Source organism: Lampetra planeri, chromosome 4 (genome assembly GCF_965212315.1).
Source record: "Lampetra planeri chromosome 4, kcLamPlan1.2.h2, whole genome shotgun sequence".
Lineage (NCBI taxonomy): Eukaryota > Metazoa > Chordata > Hyperoartia > Petromyzontiformes > Petromyzontidae > Lampetra > Lampetra planeri.
Genome location: NC_136110.1, coordinates 743003 through 761632, shown reverse-complemented (window position 1 = coordinate 761632; position 18630 = coordinate 743003). Strand labels below are relative to the sequence as shown.

The 18630-nt window shown below is 56.9% G+C and overlaps 1 protein-coding gene across 3 annotated transcripts in view; it reads left to right on the top strand.

The window, feature by feature from the left end:
* FBXW4 (F-box and WD repeat domain containing 4) overlaps positions 1–18630 on the top strand; it is a 46580-nt gene that overhangs the window by 2361 nt on the left and 25589 nt on the right. For all 3 annotated transcript variants that reach the window (XM_078592920.1, XM_078592919.1, XM_078592918.1), the window contains exons 2-5: positions 6778–6873; positions 7084–7287; positions 12763–12895; positions 14527–14621. In XM_078592920.1, coding sequence (XP_078449046.1) covers positions 6778–6873; positions 7084–7287; positions 12763–12895; positions 14527–14621 — 528 coding nt within the window. The remainder of the gene's footprint in view (positions 1–6777; positions 6874–7083; positions 7288–12762; positions 12896–14526; positions 14622–18630) is intronic.

The following is an 18630-nucleotide window of genomic DNA, read 5'->3' as shown; positions in this document are numbered from 1 at the left end:
CCAACAGGCTATTAAGGGTATAGGGGGATGTTTATCTTTGTGTGTGTATTTGAGTGCCTCATAGAGTATACGAGGAAGCGGTGGCGCAGTGGTTAGCGCGCTGCGCTTTGAACTCATCGACCAGAGTTCGATTCCCATTTATTACCAATAAACAGTGGTGCATATTTGAACCTGTCCTGGACCTCAGCCTTAAATGAGTACCTGGTTCGGTGTGTAAACATCAGCACTGAGGAGACAAATGCGGCCGTGCGTGGTGCTGGCCACACCACCACCCCTCGTGCGCCTTGTCGACTGTCATAGACGCAGGCTCACAGCACTTGCCCCAGCAGTCTCCTCAAGTCGATACGGGGCATCGTCGGCTGTACGCTTCTATATGTGGAGGGAGCGTTGGCGTGGTTCGCGCACAGCGCTCCCCTCCTGCCCACCCGGGTTCGACATCCGTGGCGAGCGGTGTTCACCTGCCCTGGGTCTCCCCCAGTTCGACTCGGTCTAAAATAAAATAAAAATGTGGTTAATGCGACTAACTTCAAACACTCGAGTCTTCACAGCTTGACTAATGGGCAAGCGGGTTTAGGGGCCTCAGGGTGGGGGCCCGGGGGTGGGGGGCCCGGGGGGGGGGTGGGGGCTCGGGGGGGGGGGTGGGGGCTCGGGGGGGGGGGGGCCCCCGCGGGCGGTGGGAACTCCCCGCGGGCGGTATGGGTCAGCGGAGGTGAGGAGGGACGCGCACGGGAGCGCGTCGCTCCTCGGCGTGAGAGAGGCCCCGGGGCGCAGACACGGGGCCCTCTCCCCCCCCCCACCTTCCCCCCCCCCCTCTCTCCCCCCCATCTCCCTCGCCCCCTCTCTCTGCCTGCCGCTCTCCCTCGCCCACTTGCTCCTCTCCCCTGCCTGCTCTCCACTCTCCTCGCTCTCATCCTCTCTCCTACCTCTCTCGCTCTCTCTCTCCCTCTTTCCTCTGCCCCTCTTGACGAAAGTCTCCGTCGATCTCTCCTCTCTGTGCTCGCATTCTTCTCTCCCAGGGCTTAGCTTCTCACTGAACTTGCCTCGGCTGCCCGGTAGACTGGAGTAGGTGGCACGTGACTCGCAGCTGTAGCCATCGTGTGAGAGAGGGGTAGACTTGATGTGGTATGCTGGGTGCCGCTATATAATCCCGGGCCATCAACCCGACCTTGGTGAACTTAAGCTCTTACCTCTCGCCTGTCTCCCTCTGTATCTCCTCGCTTCTCTCTTGGTTGTCACCATCTCCCTCGTCTATTCTCACCACGCTCCCCTCTCCTCTCTCCATCCTCTTCCTCCTCTTCTGTTTCCTGTCTCTTCTTCCAGCCCCCCCTCTCCTCCCCCCCCTCTCGTCTCCCCCCCTCCCTCTCTCTCATCTTTCTCCATCTCTGCCTCCAGGCAAGACCCACGGGAGGTGTTGTGGTGGGTGGGGGGGCAAACCCCTCACCCCCCCAAAACAAACATGACCCCCTACCCTAACCCTGCCTTTTCAATTAGCGGTTAACGCCCTGTGACTGGGGGCCCAGGTGCAACCTCCACCCCACCCCTTCCCCCTGCGACTCTCAATCACCGTGCCCCCCCCCCCCCCGTTCATAGACCAGCCCCTACCTCCTCCTCCTCTACGTATTGGCTTCATCAACAGGAACATAATGGCCGAGCTTACACCTCGGCGGCGCTGCCAGTGTGGCTCTCTCACGTCGTCGGTGAAGGTTGTGCACCAGGTGATTGGAGCGCGATGATTGTGTAGAAATTGGCAATTACTAACTGGAGATCGAGAGAGAGAGAGGGAGGCGTGGCGGAGAGATGAGGTGGGTAGAGTGAGATGAAGAGTGAGAGGAGAGAGTTGAGAGTCGGAGATAGGTGAGGACAGCGAGAGTTGGGGGGGGTGGAGGGGGTAACTTCAGAGGTTGATTTCAGCCCGGACTGTCTTGGTCGGTGAAAATATTTCCACACATACACGATATATCTCACCATGGCTGGGGCTGCTGCTCGTCAGGTGCCTACCTAGTCCAGTCTACACAGCGATCTGGAACATATCCAGTGAGAGATCAAAGCCCCGCTAATTGGTAATTAAGGGTGTACTGTAATTAGTAGAGTGCGGTCATTAATTTGTGGGATTGTACCCCGCCCGGCTGTGCTGTTGTGGAGCGACCCCCCCGGGGCCCCAGGCGTGTGGGACCCCGGGCTCCTCTCAGGCCCCCTCGTGGACTGGGGCCCAGGTTCCCGCTGGGGCTGGGGTCACAGCTGCCCTTTCACGCTGTCGTCCCCCGGGCCACACTTAGATTGGGGTTCCATGTCCCCTCTTCAGATTGGGGGTACCAGGTCCCTTTGAGGCCAGGGTGTCAGGTTCCCTCTTAAATTGGGGTCTCGGGTCCCTTCGGGTCACAGGGCCTCCCTCCCGCTTCACGGCTCTGCGATCACAGTGTGGGGACGACAAATTGGGAGATGGAGTTGGCAGGGGAAGCAATCAGCGATTCCGTAGTGGCCTGGGTTGGGGGTCAAACTCCTCCGGACGGGTCAAGAGCCCGGGCGTGTGGCGCTGACACGGCGTGACGCCCCCTCCCGCCTCCCCTTCCCCCACGGGAATCAGGGGGTCACGGAGGTCACGGGGCCCAGGGGACCTGGTAGCTCAGGAAGGAAGGAGACACTTGGGAGTGTATGACTGCGGCGTTAGCTCTGCGTGTCTGTGTGCACGGAGGGAGCCTTTTGCGCTACAAAGGTACACAGTCCCGGGCGACTTAGGTGCTACTCGCTAACAGTACTTGCCCCAACAGCCTCTTTTAAGGCTCTAGGGGGGATCTTTGTGTGCGTCTGTGTGCGTGCGCGTCTGTGCGTCTGTGCATGTGTGCGTCTGTGCGTGTGTGCGTCTGTGCGTGTGTTTGTGTGTACTCGCGTGTGTGCATGTGTGTCTGGGGGAGCGGTAGTCTAGCGGTTAGTGCGCTGCGCTACGAACCCGGTGACCCGAGTTCGATTCCCTCTCAGGGCCAACACCAGTGATGATTATCTGAACCGGTCCTGGGCCTCCCCTAGGTCGACTCAGCCTCAAATAAGTACCCGGTGTGGTGTGTAAACATCGCCACTGGGGAGACAAAGGCGGTCAGATGTGGTTTTGGCCACCCACCCCCTCGTGTACCGTTCCGGCCTTCATAGGTGCTCGCTAACAGCACTTGCCCCTACAGTCTGTGAGAGGCTTTACGGGAGATCTTTGTCTTTGTGTCTGGCAGAGCACGTTCACCACCCCAGCGGTTTGACAGCTCGTCTCGTTTGGAGGTCGCGATTCGACAGCACAAACAAGTGTCTCACCTCGTCCGCATGTCCTTCTCGCTTGTCCTGTGTCTCACTCTCTCTGCCCCTCGTCTTGTCGCTCTGCCGTTGGGATAATTCCCATTTGTCTCGTCACGCAACATTTGCGTGTCGCTGACCTGCCGATTGTCGGTAATTCCCGGGATGTGTCACGTCAGCGATGCGTTCAAGAGTTCACGACTGTCGCCCGTGGTGCATGTGCAACCCGTTTCATAGAGGGAGAGCGGATACTAATAATCATCAGAGTCTATAATCATCATCAAAGTCTATCATAATAGTACAGTAATGCCAGTGCAGCAGCAGTAGATAATGTGTTCAGGAGTCGATTGTTGAACCGCGATCCTGAATGGTGGTGTTGGTGTTTATGACAGTGATAGTGATGATGTTTATGACGGTGATACTGATGATGTTTATGACAGTGATGTTTATGACCGTGATAGTGATGATGTTTATGATTGTGATGGTGTTGATGGTGATGATGATGCTTGTGATAGCGAAGATTGTGTTGATGATTATGATGATGTTTGCTCGTCATGATTCTGATCATGATGATGACGTTGATCTTGTCGATGATGATTGGTTTGATTGTGTTGATAATGACGATGACGATCGCGCCAGGCAATTTGGGATTTTCCCAGCGAACCAGCAAATGTACTATCGACAATCCTGGCATGGGCTCCTCCACAGCCCACTCTCCTCGAAACCCGAAATCAAGCGGTGGGTTTCTCCAAGTGACACAACTCGATCTGTTCGACGGGCGCTGGGTGGTGGAGGGCGCAGAGCTCCGGTCGGCATGACACCCCCACACGACGCCACCCAGGGCACGCGCTCGCCACGGATCGCGAGGGACGACGCTCGCGGGGTGACGACACTCGCGGGGTGACGACTGAGGAGGGCGATGGCGACTGGGTTGGGCCTGCGCGCACCCCGGTCTCAAGGTTACCGTTTAATTGCTGATACAGAACGACTTATTCAGGGTTTTTATACGAGACGCTATTATACATTCACCCGATCGTTTCCCTTTTACGGGCCGCTGTTATTTTGTCCCGATGAATGTTATCAGCTGCGCGTTGCCTTGAACCGTGCCGGAGGCTGCAGGTGTGGGGGCTGGAGGCCGGGGGCCCGGGCCCTGCGCAGGTTACTTTGCACGTTCGATATTCGAGACAGTGATCTCCCTGTGCACGCAAAGACACAGGTAGACACAGCAGCAGCGACAACAGAAACAACGACAACAACGACAACAGCCGCCATTCGCCAGCAAGCAGCGGTGACGTCACCACGGCGCTTGTGTCAGCCTCGGTGCAATTTGAGGCCAGGTGACGTGTCGAAGGCTCGCTGACAGGATGTCACGGGACAGATCCAGGTGTTATGGGTTGACTGAGATGACTGGAAGATGCACCGCGTGCACTTCTCACTGTGTCAGTTTGCTGCGTTTTATCCACCCGGTGCTCCGCTCATTGTTGTGAGCGTCGCTTCTCTGCCCTCTGCTGTTGCTGGAAGGTGACTGCCTCCAACTGCCTCGTAGCATCCTTCACGAACCTCCTCCACAGAGCCAATCTTGACACTGCTGGTACCAGTCATCGGCAAGTCCACTCAGCTTCACATGCTCTTGTACCATGTATTATCCAGCCCGTGCCGCACCCATTTAGCCCCCACTATCCCACCAAACAAAAGCTGCTTGGGCATGCAGTGGCTGAAGATGCAGGCTACGTGACCCAGCCAACGCTGCCTTGATTGCCGGAGGAGTTCAGTGATGGGACTGTGCACAAATATTTAAAGGTTTTGTGAGATCCTCACACAATCCAGCCTGGTCAAAAGCAGGATGGATCGTAGGCAGGCTAGCCTGAATATTTCTCACTGGTGCAGATGTTCCATTAAAGGGGTCCACCTTTTGCAAGCATAGAGAAGGGAGGGCGTGACTGTGGCCAAGAAGACCCAGAGGTTCGTGTGGAGCGATGGGCAAGGCAGCTTCCACACAACAGCATTACGCAGCCGATGACAAGAATGCTGTTTGACTGAGTGAGACCTCTGCTGCCTGTTATAAGCACACAGGCCAGGTATGCGAACTCCTCCACTCTCTCTCCACAACTACCCCATTACTCATGGGGAGCTGATGGAGGTAGAGTATTTGATAGCACAAAATACCCAAGCAGGTGCTTTGTTTTTGTGGAGCTGATGGAAAGGCCCCACCTCTTAGTGACACTCTCCAGCTTCAGCAGCAGAGTCTCCAACTCCTTCTCAGAGTGAGTGGCAATTAGCAGATGAGCACACACAACATGGTTGGGAGCTGTTCCTCGACTGCACCTGGGCATCGTTCAGCCTTCCATTGCATCTGTATCAGATGGAATAGGCAGACACACACAGACACACATACACACATTCACACAGACACACATACACACAGACACACATACACACAGACACACAGACACACAGACACATACACACAGACACATACACACAGACAGACCGGTAGACAAGCAGACAGAGAGTGCATGAAGGCACTAAGACACAAGACACATTTCCCCATCCAGCCATGCACACTGTTGGGATTGTGGCTATGGGTGTTGTGGTTATGGGTGTTGTGGTTATGGGTGTTGTGGTTATGACTGTTGTCACCATGGGGAATGTGGCTGTGGGATTGAGGTTGTGCGATCGTGGTTGTGTGGTTAGGACTATGGCTCTGGCTATATCTGGGCTGTCATTCCTGAACAGACGCCGTCTCATTCCTGGCACAGCCAACATTCTCAGGCCTCGCTGCCCTCTGTGTCAGATCGTGGCGCGCCGTGAACGCGATTAACATGAGCCTGGCCGTAATTAAAAACGTCAGAAACGCGCATTTCTCTGAATTCTCTCGCGCGGTAAACTCGGGGCACTGGGTCTGCGGGGGCGCCGTCGAGGGAAGGATTCCACCCCCTCAAGCCACAACCCCACAACTCCACAACCCCATGGCCGCAACACTACAGTTGTAACCCTATAGTCACAATCACAGCCACATCCTCACCGACACAACTCCCACAACCCACGACCCCACGGCTACGATCCCACGGCCACGACCCCACGGCCACGACCCCACGGCCACGACCCCACGGCCACGACCCCACGGCCACGACCCCGGGCCTTGATGCCCCCCTCCCCCCTGCCTCTGCCCCCCAGGGCCCTGCCCTGGTGAAGGAGCTCCTGTTAGGAACTCCACTGTGGTGGGCTCAGCGAGCCACGCTGTGTGCTCTGTGCGGGCCCTATTCACGTGGCCTTCAAGTGCACCTAACCTGGCACAGCTGCCATGCTGACGTCACAACCATTGATTTTTTTTGTGTTCTTCCCGTATGTCTCATATCCCCCAGGTGTCTCTTGTGTCTCCAGGTGTGTCTCTTATCTCAAGGTGTTTCTTGTCTCTAAGTTTTTGTCGTGTCCTCCAGGTGTGTCTCCAGGTGTGCATCTCACCTCTGCCCGTGGCGGTGTGTGTGTGCGTGCCCCCAGGTGCGTGCGCATGCCGCTGAAGGAGAGAGTCCGAGTCTCCCAGAACTGGCGGCGAGGTCGGTGCCAGCGCGAGTCCCTGCTGCGTTGGCGGCACAAGTACGGTCACAGGCGCCAGCTCGCCACCCCCTCCGTCCACCCCCCCCGCCGTCCACCCCCCCCCCGTCCACCCCCCCCGTCCACCCTCCCCCCCCACCGCCGTGCCCCCCGTGCGCCGTCCACGTTTGAGTTGCGAGCTAAGAGTGACGCGCCCCAGTGATGGTGCGTTGGCCGCACGTCACGGCAGGGTCGTGTGTCTGCCGCGTGCAGCCTGCTGCCCTGGCTGCAGCTGGAGGAGGGCGGTGCGGCGCTGTTCGTGTCGCAGGCCGAGGAGGTGCTCGCCCTGCGGCTGCACGCGCGCCGCGGCGGTGCCGGCGGGCGGCCCGACCGCCGGCCCGTGCGCCTCTACCGCGGCCACCGCGACGACGTCTGCCAGTTCGTCATCAACCGGGGACACCTCGTTAGTGGCGGCAGGTGACGTCACCACCACCCCCATCGCCACCACCACCATCTCCACAATCGCCACCACCTCCATCGCCACCACCACCACCATCTCCACAATCACCACCACCGCCACCACCACCACCACCACCACCATCTCCACAATCGCCACCACCACCACCACCATCTCCACAATCGCCACCGGCGAGTGGGCGAGGGAGCGAGTGAGCGAGTGAGTGGGTGACTGAGTTGTTGCGACCTGCAGTGTGGTGGTGGATGAAGAGAGTTTGGGTGAGGCTAAACAGTCCGTGGGTGGAGCACTTTACGAGTGAAGTTGGCGGGAGCGGTAACCACGGCAGCAGCAGCAATAGAGGAGAGAGAGGGAGGTGACTAACCGCCAGTGAGTGGGCGAGTGGAACCAGAACGCATGAGGTGCAGAATCTTAACACGAGTGTAAGTAAGTTATATGTGTGTATATTGATCTTCGTTCGCACCGTACGTAGCCAACCGTGCTAATTGAAGTTAACATAGAGATGTACATCTCCGGAGAAAAAAAGTAATAATACTACTACGACTACATCCCAGTTAACTGTGCCCTTGGCAGTACCAAAAAAGGGAAATCTCCTGGAACTGTGCACATGGTCAAGAAGAGGGAGCAGCTGTTGGATCGCAATCAGTGGGGCTCACCACGGCTGTCTACGCACGAGTGGAAGAGCCCCGCGACAACGACGACGATGACGATGACGCTCACGGTGGCACGGTGCCTCGAACACCGCGGTTATATTCAAACAAGGAGACAAAACTGATTTGGATAATCACAGTGCCATTAGCCGCTAATCACACACGCACAAACTGTTGCGCTGAAGATCACAGGGAGACCGCCGAGCAGCGGAACAAACGTAGACACCAGCCAGGCGCGGGGGGCACGCACGTGGAGGGGGGGGGCCCACTGCTAACAAGGACCTGGGTTCGATTCCCGACGAGGGCGCCTTTCTGCATGCAGTTTGTGTGTTCTACCCCTGTTCTGCAGAGTGAGTGTGAGTGAGTGGAGTTTGTGTGTTCTCCCCCTGTTCTGCAGAGTGAGTGTGAGTGAGTGGAGTTTGTGTGTTCTCCCCCTGTTCTGCAGAGTGCGTGAGTGTGTGGAGTGTGTGTGTTCTCCCCCTGTTCTGCTGAGTGTGAGTGAGTGGAGTGTGTGTGTTCTCCCCCTGTTCTGCAGAATGTGTGTGAGTGAGTGGAGTCTGTGTGATCTCCCCCTGTTCTGCTGAGTGTGAGTGAGTGGAGTGTGTGTGTTCTCCCCCTGTTCTGCAGAATGTGTGTGAGTGAGTGGAGTCTGTGTGATCTCCCCCTGTTCTGCTGAGTGTGAGTGAGTGGAGTCTGTGTGATCTCCCCCTGTTCTGCTGAGTGTGAGTGAGTGGAGTGTGTGTGTTCTCCCCCTGTTCTGCAGAGTGCGTGTGAGTGAGTGGAGTTTGTGTGATCTCCCCCTGTTCTGCTGAGTGTGAGTGAGTGGAGTTTGTGTGATCTCCCCCTGTTCTGCTGAGTGTGAGTGAGTGGAGTCTGTGTGATCTCCCCCTGTTCTGCTGAGTGTGAGTGAGTGGAGTCTGTGTGATCTCCCCCTGTTCTGCTGAGTGTGAGTGAGTGGAGTTTGTGTGTTCTCCCCCTGTTCTGCAGAGTGAGTGTGAGTGAGTGGAGTTTGTGTGTTCTCCCGCTGTTCTGCAGAGTGCGTGAGTGTGTGGAGTTCGTGTGTTCTATCCCTGTTCTGCTGAGTGTGTGTGAGTGTGTGGAGTTCGTGTGTTCTATCCCTGTTCTGCTGAGTGTGAGTGAGTGTGTGGAGTTTGTGTGTTCTCCCCCTGTTTTGCAGAGTGCGTGAGTGAGTGGAGTTTGTGTGATCTCCCCCTGTTCTGCAGAGTGCGTGAGTGAGTGGAGTTTGTGTGATCTCCCCCTGTTTTGCAGAGTGCGTGAGTGAGTGAGTGGAGTTTGTGTGTTCTCCCGCTGTTCTGCAGAGTGCGTGTGAGTGGAGTTTGTGTGTTCTTCCCCTGTTCTGCAGAGTGCGTGAGTGAGTGGAGTTTGTGTGTTCTCCCGCTGTTCTGCAGAGTGCGTGTGAGTGGAGTTTGTGTGTTCTCCCGCTGTTCTGCAGAGTGCGTGAGTGAGTGGAGTTTGTGTGTTCTCCCCCTGTTCTGCAGAGTGCGTGAGTGAGTGGAGTTTGTGTGTTCTTCCCCTGTTCTGCAGAGTGCGTGAGTGAGTGGAGTTTGTGTGTTCTCCCGCTGTTCTGCAGAGTGCGTGAGTGTGTGGAGTTCGTGTGTTCTATCCCTGTTCTGCTGAGTGTGAGTGAGTGTGTGGAGTTTGTGTGTTCTCCCCCTGTTCTGCAGAGTGAGTGTGAGTGAGTGGAGTTTGTGTGTTCTCCCGCTGTTCTGCAGAGTGCGTGAGTGTGTGGAGTTCGTGTGTTCTATCCCTGTTCTGCTGAGTGTGAGTGAGTGTGTGGAGTTTGTGTGTTCTCCCCCTGTTTTGCAGAGTGCGTGAGTGAGTGGAGTTTGTGTGATCTCCCCCTGTTCTGCAGAGTGCGTGAGTGAGTGGAGTTTGTGTGTTCTTCCCCTGTTCTGCAGAGTGTGTGCGAGTGAGTGGAGTTTGTGTGTTCTCCCCCTGTTCTGCAGAGTGCGTGAGTGAGTGGAGTTTGTGTGTTCTCCCCCTGTTCTGCAGAGTGAGTGTGAGTGAGTGGAGTTTGTGTGTTCTCCCCCTGTTCTGCAGAGTGAGTGTGAGTGAGTGGAGTTTGTGTGTTCTTCCCCTGTTCTGCAGAGTGCGTGAGTGAGTGGAGTTTGTGTGTTCTCCCCCTGTTCTGCAGAGTGAGTGTGAGTGAGTGGAGTTTGTGTGTTCTCCCCCTGTTCTGCAGAGTGAGTGTGAGTGAGTGGAGTTTGTGTGTTCTCCCCCTGTTCTGCAGAGTGAGTGTGAGTGAGTGGAGTTTGTGTGTTCTCCCGCTGTTCTGCAGAGTGTGTGCGAGTGAGTGGAGTTTGTGTGTTCTCCCCCTGTTCTGCAGAGTGTGTGCGAGTGAGTGGAGTTTGTGTGTTCTTCCCCTGTTCTGCAGAGTGTGTGCGAGTGAGTGGAGTTTGTGTGTTCTCCCGCTGTTCTGCATGGGTTTCATCTGAGTTCTCCAGTTTACTCTCGTCACTAAAGACACCCACAATGCAACTGGTATTAGCCAATCCCAAGTCCCAGCGCTGACAGATCACAGCAGCAACATTGCCCCAAATCCTGCGGAAAATTGGCAGGACCCTCCTGAAAACGAGTCTTGTAATTCCTCAGTGAGGCTGTTATGGGTAAGAAGGCACAGCAGCAGCAGCAGGAGCAGCAGCAGCAGCAGCAGCAGGAGCAGCAAGAGCAGCAGCAGGAGCAGCAGCAGCAGCAGCAGGAGCAGCAGCAGCAGCAGCAGCAGCAGCAGGAGCAGCAAGAGCAGCAGCAGCAGCAGCAGCAGCAGGAGCAGCAAGAGCAGCAGCAGGAGCAGCAGCAGCAGCAGCAGCAGGAGCAGCAGCAGCAGCAGCAGCAGGAGCAGCAAGAGCAGCAGCAGGAGCAGCAGGAGCAGCAGCAGGAGCAGCAGCAGGAGCAGCAGCAGGAGCAGCAAGAGCAGCAGCAGGAGCAGCAGGAGCAGCAGCAGGAGCAGCAGCAGGAGCAGCAAGAGCAGCAGCAGGAGCAGCAGGAGCAGCAGCAGGAGCAGCAGCAGCAGCAGCAGCAGGAGCAGCAAGAGCAGCAGCAGCAGCAGCAGGAGCAGCAGCAGCAGCAGCAGCAGGAGCAGCAAGAGCAGCAGCAGGAGCAGCAGGAGCAGCAGCAGGAGCAGCAGCAGCAGCAGCAGCAGGAGCAGCAGCAGCAGCAGCAGCAGGAGCAGCAAGAGCAGCAGCAGCAGCAGCAGCAGCAGGAGCAGCAAGAGCAGCAGCAGGAGCAGCAGCAGCAGCAGCAGCAGTGTTATGTACAGTCACCGATGGTGACTTGGACGGTTCAGTGCACGCGTCGTGAGGTCAGAGGTCGATGTTGATGGATGATGGAGGTCGCATTGCTCGGCCCTTGTGAAATGCAAATGAGCACTGGGCTGTCCTCTTTCAGAAATTGCAGTCGGTGAGGGAAATTCCACGTTACCATGACAGGAGTGGCTGTACATCTGTGTAACAACACGGAAGCATACAGACGTTAGGGAGTTCACACGTGTGTGTGTGTGTTAGTGGGTTCACATGTGTGTGTTAGTGGATTCACACGTGTGTATGTGCGTACGTGTGTTAGTGGGTACACACGTGCATGTGTGTGTGTGTGTGTGTTAGTGGGTTCACACGCACGCGCGTATCGCCGGCATTCCACCAAAATCAGCTGGCATCCCGGGCACGCGTCAAGCTCGACACGCGGGCCACCGGGAATGTGGCTACCCTCTCCCCTCGCTCTCCCCTCGCTCTCCCTTCGCTCTCCCCTCACTCGCCCTCAGACTCACCACGCTATCACCACATACTCCCCGCGCTCTCCCCGCGCTCTCCCCACTCTCTCCCCTTACTCTCCCCTCGCTCTCACCATGATCTATCCTCGCTCTCCCTCAGACTCACCACGCTCTCACCACATACTCCCCTCACTCTCCCCTGGCTCTCCCCTCACTCTCCCCTGGTTCTCCCCGCGCTCTCTCCTGGGGGGCAGCCGCTGGCAGCTAAGTGGCTGGGCCGGTTGCACACGCGGGAAGTCCCACGTGGTGTGTCCAGAGTGACCAGGTGAACGCTCGAGGGACCAGGATCGGGAAGACCCACGTGGTGTGTCCAGAGTGACCAGGGTCACCAACACCGTAAAAGCGAAACGATAACAACTGAGATGCAACAATGAAGCAAACAGAAATCAGAGTAGAGACAACCGGATAGAAATCAGACCAGAGGCAAGAACAAATAAATCAGTGTGTGTGTGTGTGCTTGTGTGTTCGCCTGCGTATGTGCATGTGTAACTGTGCGCGTGTACGTGTGTATGCATGTTTGTGTGTCTGTATGAAGTGTTCCATGACCTCTGGCCAGCAGGCCTTAGACGCTTCACATGGCCTCAAAGTGCATGGCCCAAGCGCCGTGGTGACGTCGCCGTCCCTTAGTGGTGAATGGCGGTTGTTGGTGTGTGTGTGTGACGTGTGTGTGTGTGACGTGTGTTTGTGTGCCATGTGTGTGTGTGTGACATGTGTGTGTGTAGGGGGAATGGTAGTGCAGCGGTTAGCGCGCCGCGCTACGAACCCGGCCGGCCGAGTTTCATTGCCGCTCACGGCCAACACCGGTGACGAATATCTGAACCGGCCCTAGGCCTCCCCTAGGTGTGCTCAGCCTTAAATGAGTACTTGGTCTTGATGTGTAGACATCAGCGTTGGGGAGACAAAGGCGGCCGGGCGTAGCCGTGGCCACCCACCCCCTTGTGCGCTGCGCTGGCCTTCACAGCCGCTCGCGAACAGCACGTGCCCCTAGAGGCTGTCCAGGCTTCACGAGGGCCGTGCGGCGTTTGTCTCCGTCGCGTGCGCAGTGACGGGCGCATCGTGGTGCAGCCGCTGTGCGGGGCCCACCACTTTGCGGTGGCCGCACACGAGGAGCAGGTGAACTGCATCGACAGCGGCAGGGACGTGATCGTGAGCGGCTCGCGCGACAAGACGGCCAAGGTGGCTCCCCTCGGCCGCACGCTCACACTCCACCACTCTCACTCGTAGTCACCCTCACACTCAACCACTCACCCTCATCGTAACCCTCACACAACCACTCACCCTCACACTCAACCACTCACCCTCATCGTCACCCTCACACTCAACCACTCACCCTCATCGTCACCCTCACACTCAACCACTCAACCTCACACTCAACCACTCACCCTCAACGTCACCCTCACACTCAACTACTCACCCTCATCGTCACCCTCATACTCAACCACTCGCCCTCACAGTCGCCCCACTTAAACATGAACCCTCACACTCAACCACTCGCCCTCAACATCACCCTCACACTCAACTACTCACCCTCATCGTCACCCTCACACTCAACCACTCGCCCTCACAGTCGCCCCACTTAAACATGAACCCTCATTATATGAACACTGAACCCACACACGAGCCCCGTGTGCGAAGGTGCCGTGCTCACAATGTGGAGCACAAACCACTGGAAGGGATCTCAGAAGCAGTTGTGTGACATCTGCTTCCCACCTGTGGATCATCACCCCAACGATACGGAGCGTGACGCAACGATAACCCACAATGCTATCCCTCTCACTGGCCATAAGACTCATCGTGAGCCTAACAACCACCCTGACATCAACCCGAGCACCTAACCCAACCTAACCACAACCATAACCACTGGGGAGACAAAGGCGACCGGGCGTGGTGCTGGCCACCCACCCCCTCGTGTGCCGTGACGGCCTTCGCAGCTGCTCGCTAACAGCACTTGCCCCAACAGTCTGCTGAGGCTATACGGGGGATCTTTATCTTTTCCGTGCCACAAAGAGGCCAGGCCTTATCATCAGCCCCACCAAAACAAAACACCTGGCTGGGCGCGCTGTACCATCAAACACTGCGCCCCTTCAACTCCCCGTGAGTAATGGTGGTTGTGGAAAGGGTGGAGGAGTTTCCTTCACTGGGCAGTGTGCTCGTGGCCAGCTCCGGTTTTGGCAGCGGAGATCTCACTCCAAATCAGTCAAATGGTATATTATCTTTTCATCGGATGCGTAACGCTGTGTGGAAGCTGCCCGGCCTGTTGCTCCATGCGAAGCTCCGGGTCTTCTCGGCCACAATTGCTGCACCCTCTATTCTCTACGCTTGCGAAACGTGGAGCCCTTTAAAGGGAAATATCTGCGGCAGCTTGGGACATTCAGGATGGGTGCCTGCGATCCATCCTGGGATGAACCAGACTGGATTTTGTGAGGAGCTCACAGATTCATAAAAGATCTGGGCACATTCCCATCGGTGAGCTCCTCCGGCAGACGAGGCTGCATTGGCTGGGTCATGTAGCCCGCATGCCCAGCCACCGCATGCCCAAGCTGCTGCTGTTTGTAAAGGATGCTATCGGACAGTTGGAGGTAGTCGTCCTCCGACAGTAGCGGAGAGCAGAGGAGCGAAGCGCCACGTGGATAAAACACCGCACAGGTGGGCATCTCAGTCAACCCGTGACCTCCTGCGAGCGAGTCTTTGGCACTTGGCCTCAGAGTGCCTCTAGCCTGGCACGAACACCACGGTGATGTCACCGCCTCTTAGTGGTGAATGCCAGTTGTTGTTGTTGTTGTTGTTGTGGTGGGGTGCGTGTGAAGGTGTGGTCTCTGCTGAACGACCGGAGCAGCGAGTGTCTGCACACCATCGACACGCAGGACCGCGTGTGGTCAGTGGCCATCAGCCCCGCACACAGGTACGAAGAGGGGAGAGAGGGAAAGCTACCGGCCATGAATACACCGGGCGTGCGGTGTGTGGTGCGGGTGGTGGTGGTGTGTGTGGTGCGGGTGGTGGTGGTGTGTGGTGCGGGTGGTGGTGGTGGTGCGAATGGTGGTGGTTGTCGTGCAGGTGGTGGTGTGTGGTGCGGGTGGTGGTGGTGGTGGTGGTGCGGTGTGGCCACGTGGCCCGAGTGTGCGTGCGACAGGCGCGGTGCGCGGACTCCGCCGCACGCTTCACGTTGTTGTTCTTCCCCCGTGTTGGTTTTGCGCGGCAATTAGAGCCGATTGTTGCCATGAATGGAGGGTGGCGGCGGCGGTGGCGGGGAAGTGGGCGCCCCGCCACTTGGCAGCCTGCTCACAAGAGGGGGACCACACGTGCGGCCGCTCGCTCAGCCGCCCGGCGACACAGCGAGAGAGAGAGAGGGGAAGAGAGAGGGGGGCAGAGAGGGGAAATCGAGGGGGCAAGGGGTGGCACGGGGAGAGAGGGGGGTGGGGGGCTGCACAGGCAGAGAGGGGCTAACATGGCGAGAGATTGGGGGTGGCACGGGCAGAGAGGAAAGAGAGAGAGGGGGGGTCCATTGAGAGAGCGGAGGCACGTGGTGGTGGTGCTGGGGGGAGGGATCGAGGGAGCGAGGGAGCGAGAGGGGGCACGGGTAGAGGAGGGGGCACGGGTAGAGGAGGGGGCACGGGTAGAGGAGGGGGCACGGGTAGAGGAGGGGGAGACACCCGGGGGGGGGGGGGGGAGCCGACAGAGACAGACAATGGAGCGGCGGTGGCGGCGTGGGGGGTGGGGGAGCAGCGGGGAGACTTGTCGAGAGGAAAGTGGAGCGAGCGAGAGAAATTGAGAGATGGAGGAAGAGGGCAGGGGGAGTGGTGGGGGGTTAATGGAGGCGAGGGCCCTTTGATGTCCGCCGGCAACGCACCTGCGATCAAAGCCGCGCCTGTGGGGAGCGCGCGCGCGTGCACCCGCGTGCACGCGCGTGCGTGTGTGCGGGGAGCGGTGGCGCAGTGGTTAGCGCGCGGCGCTACGACCACGGCGACTCGAGTCCCGATTCCCGCTCAAGACCAATGACAGTGGTGAATATTTGAAGCGGTCTTGGGCCTCCCTTAGGTCGACTCAGCCTTAAATGAGTACAATAAACTAATCAGCACTGGGGAGACCAAAGGAGGCCGGGCGTTTGTATTGGTCAGCCACACCCCTCGTGTGCCGTGCCGGCCTCAATAGGTGCTCGCTAACAGCACTTGCCTAAACCCGTCTGTTAAGGCTATACGGGGGATCTTTGTCTTTTTGTGTGTGGACGTCAGTCTGGGAGCATTGATGATGTGGGGATTGGAGGATGGGACCTCCTGGGTGAACTGCGTGAAATGTTTATGGGAGGATGTGAGGCTGTCTGCGTTGTTGATGGGAGGAGGAGGAGGATGGGAGGAGGATGATGATTATGACGATAACGATGGGAGGCTGTCTGCGTTGTTGATGGCAGGAGGATGATGGGAGGGGGGGATGTGAGGATGGGGACCCGGTGGTTGAACTGGGCGCGCCGCCGTCTCGCCGACGCGAGTCGCCTCCGCGCGCCCCGACGGGAGAGATGAGGGATCTCTCCGGGACCCCGTCACCTGCTTCAATAAAGGACTTGGAATTGAATGTCATAAATCGCAATCAAAACAGCCTCATTGTTGTGGCAGGGAGAGGCGGGCGGGCGGGCGGGCGGGAGACGCGCCGCTCAGTGGAGTCAGCGGAGTCATCGCGCGCAGTTTCCTACCCCCCCCCTCCCACGAGCCGTTACACGGCCCCCCCCCCCAAACCCTCCCAGCCGGGCACCCCCCCACCGACCCACACCCCCCCACCGACCCACGCCCCCCCCACCGACCCCCCCCCCACCGACCCCCCCCACCGACCCCCCCCCCCCTCTCTCTCTCGTTGTGTTCAGTCGGCGAGGAGACAAATTTGAAATTCGCGCCCCCCGCCCCTCGCCCCCCGCCCCCCGCCCCCCGCCCCTCGCCCCCCGCCCCCCGCCCCTCGCCCCCCGCCCCCCTCCGCAGAGGAGATCCCCGCGACTGACAGCGGCGCCCTGGTCATGTGTCGCGTGCGAGCGCTGTGCGTGCACGGTGCGAGCCTAGGTCGACTCAGCCTCAAATGAGTACTCGGTGCGGTGTGTAAACATCGCCACTGGGGAGACAAAGGCGGCCGGGCGTGGTGCTGGCCACCCACCCCCTCGTATGCCACAGTGCCGGCCTTCATAGGTGCTACTCGCTAACAGCACTTGCCCCTACAGTCTGTTAAGGCTATACGGGGGATCTTTGTTGTTAGTGAGTGTGTTAGTGAGTGAATGGGTGTGTTAGTGAGTGTCTTAGTGAGTGTGTTAGTGAGTGTGTTAGTGAGTGAATGGGTGTGTTAGTGAGTGTGTTAGTGAGTGAATGGGTGTGTTAGTGAGTCTGTTAGTGAGTGAATGGGTGTGTTAGTGAGTGTGTTAGTGAGTGTGTTAGTGAGTGTGTTAGTGTGTTAGTGAGTGTGTTAGTGTGTTGGTGAGTGTGTTAGTGTGTTAGTGAGTGTGTTAGTGTGTTAGTGAGTGTGTTAGTGTGTTAGTGAGTGTGTTAGTGTGTTGGTGAGTGTGTTAGTGTGTTAGTGAGTGTGTTAGTGTGTTAGTGAGTGTGTTAGTGTGTTAGTGAGTGTGTTAGTGTGTTAGTGAGTGTGTTAGTGTGTGTGTTAGTGTGTGTGTGTTAGTGTGCTAGTGAGTATGTTAGTGAGTGAGTTAGTGAGTGAATGGGTGTGTTAGTGAGTGTCTTAGTGAGTGTGTTAGTGAGTGTGTTAGTGAGTGTGTTAGTGAGTGAATGGGTGTGTTAGTGAGTGTGTTAGTGAGTGAATGGGTGTGTTAGTGAGTGTGTTAGTGAGTGTGTTAGTGAGTGTGTTAGTGTGTTAGTGAGTGTGTTAGTGTGTTGGTGAGTGTGTTAGTGTGTTAGTGAGTGTGTTAGTGTGTTAGTGAGTGTGTTAGTGTGTTAGTGAGTGTGTTAGTGTGTTGGTGAGTGTGTTAGTGTGTTAGTGAGTGTGTTAGTGTGTTAGTGAGTGTGTTAGTGTGTTAGTGAGTGTGTTAGTGTGTTAGTGAGTGTGTTAGTGTGTGTGTTAGTGTGTGTGTGTTAGTGTGCTAGTGAGTATGTTAGTGAGTGAGTTAGTGAGTGAATGGGTGTGTTAGTGAGTGTCTTAGTGAGTGTGTTAGTGAGTGTGTTAGTGAGTGTGTTAGTGAGTGAATGGGTGTGTTAGTGAGTGAATGGGTGTGTTAGTGAGTGTGTTAGTGAGAGTGAGTGCAAGTGGAAGTCTTAGTGAGGGTGATGCGTGTCGTGATGTAGATGTGTGGTGATGTGTGTGTGTTGGTGATGTGTGTGTGTTAATATATCGCGCCGTAGGTTGTGATGTACGTGCAGTAATGTTGGTGATGTGTGTGTTGGTGATGTGTGTTGGTGATGTGTGTGTGTGTTGGTGATGTGTGTGTGTGTGTTGGTGATGTGTGTTGGTGATGTGTGTGTGTGTTGGTGATGTGTGTGTGTGTGTTGGTGATGTGTGTTGGTGATGTGTGTGTGTGTGTGTTGGTGATGTGTGTTGGTGATGTGTGTTGGTGATGTGTGTGTGTGTGTTGGTGATGTGTGTGTGTGTGTTGGTGATGTGTGTGTGTGTGTGTGTTGGTGATGTGTGTTGGTGATGTGTGTTGGTGATGTGTGTTGGTGATGTGTGTTGGTGATGTGTGTTGGTGATGTGTGTTGGTGATATGTGTGTGTGTGATGTGTGTTGGTGATGTGTGTTGGTGATGTGTGTTGGTGATGTGTGTTGGTGATGTGTGTGTGTGTTGGTGATGTGTGTGTGTTGGTGATGTGTGTGTGCTGGTGACATGTGTGTGCTGGTGATGTGTGTGTGTGTGCTGGTGACGTGTGTGTGTGTTGGTGATGTGTGTGTGTGTGTGTTGGTGATGTGTGTGTGTGTGTGTGTTGGTGATGTGT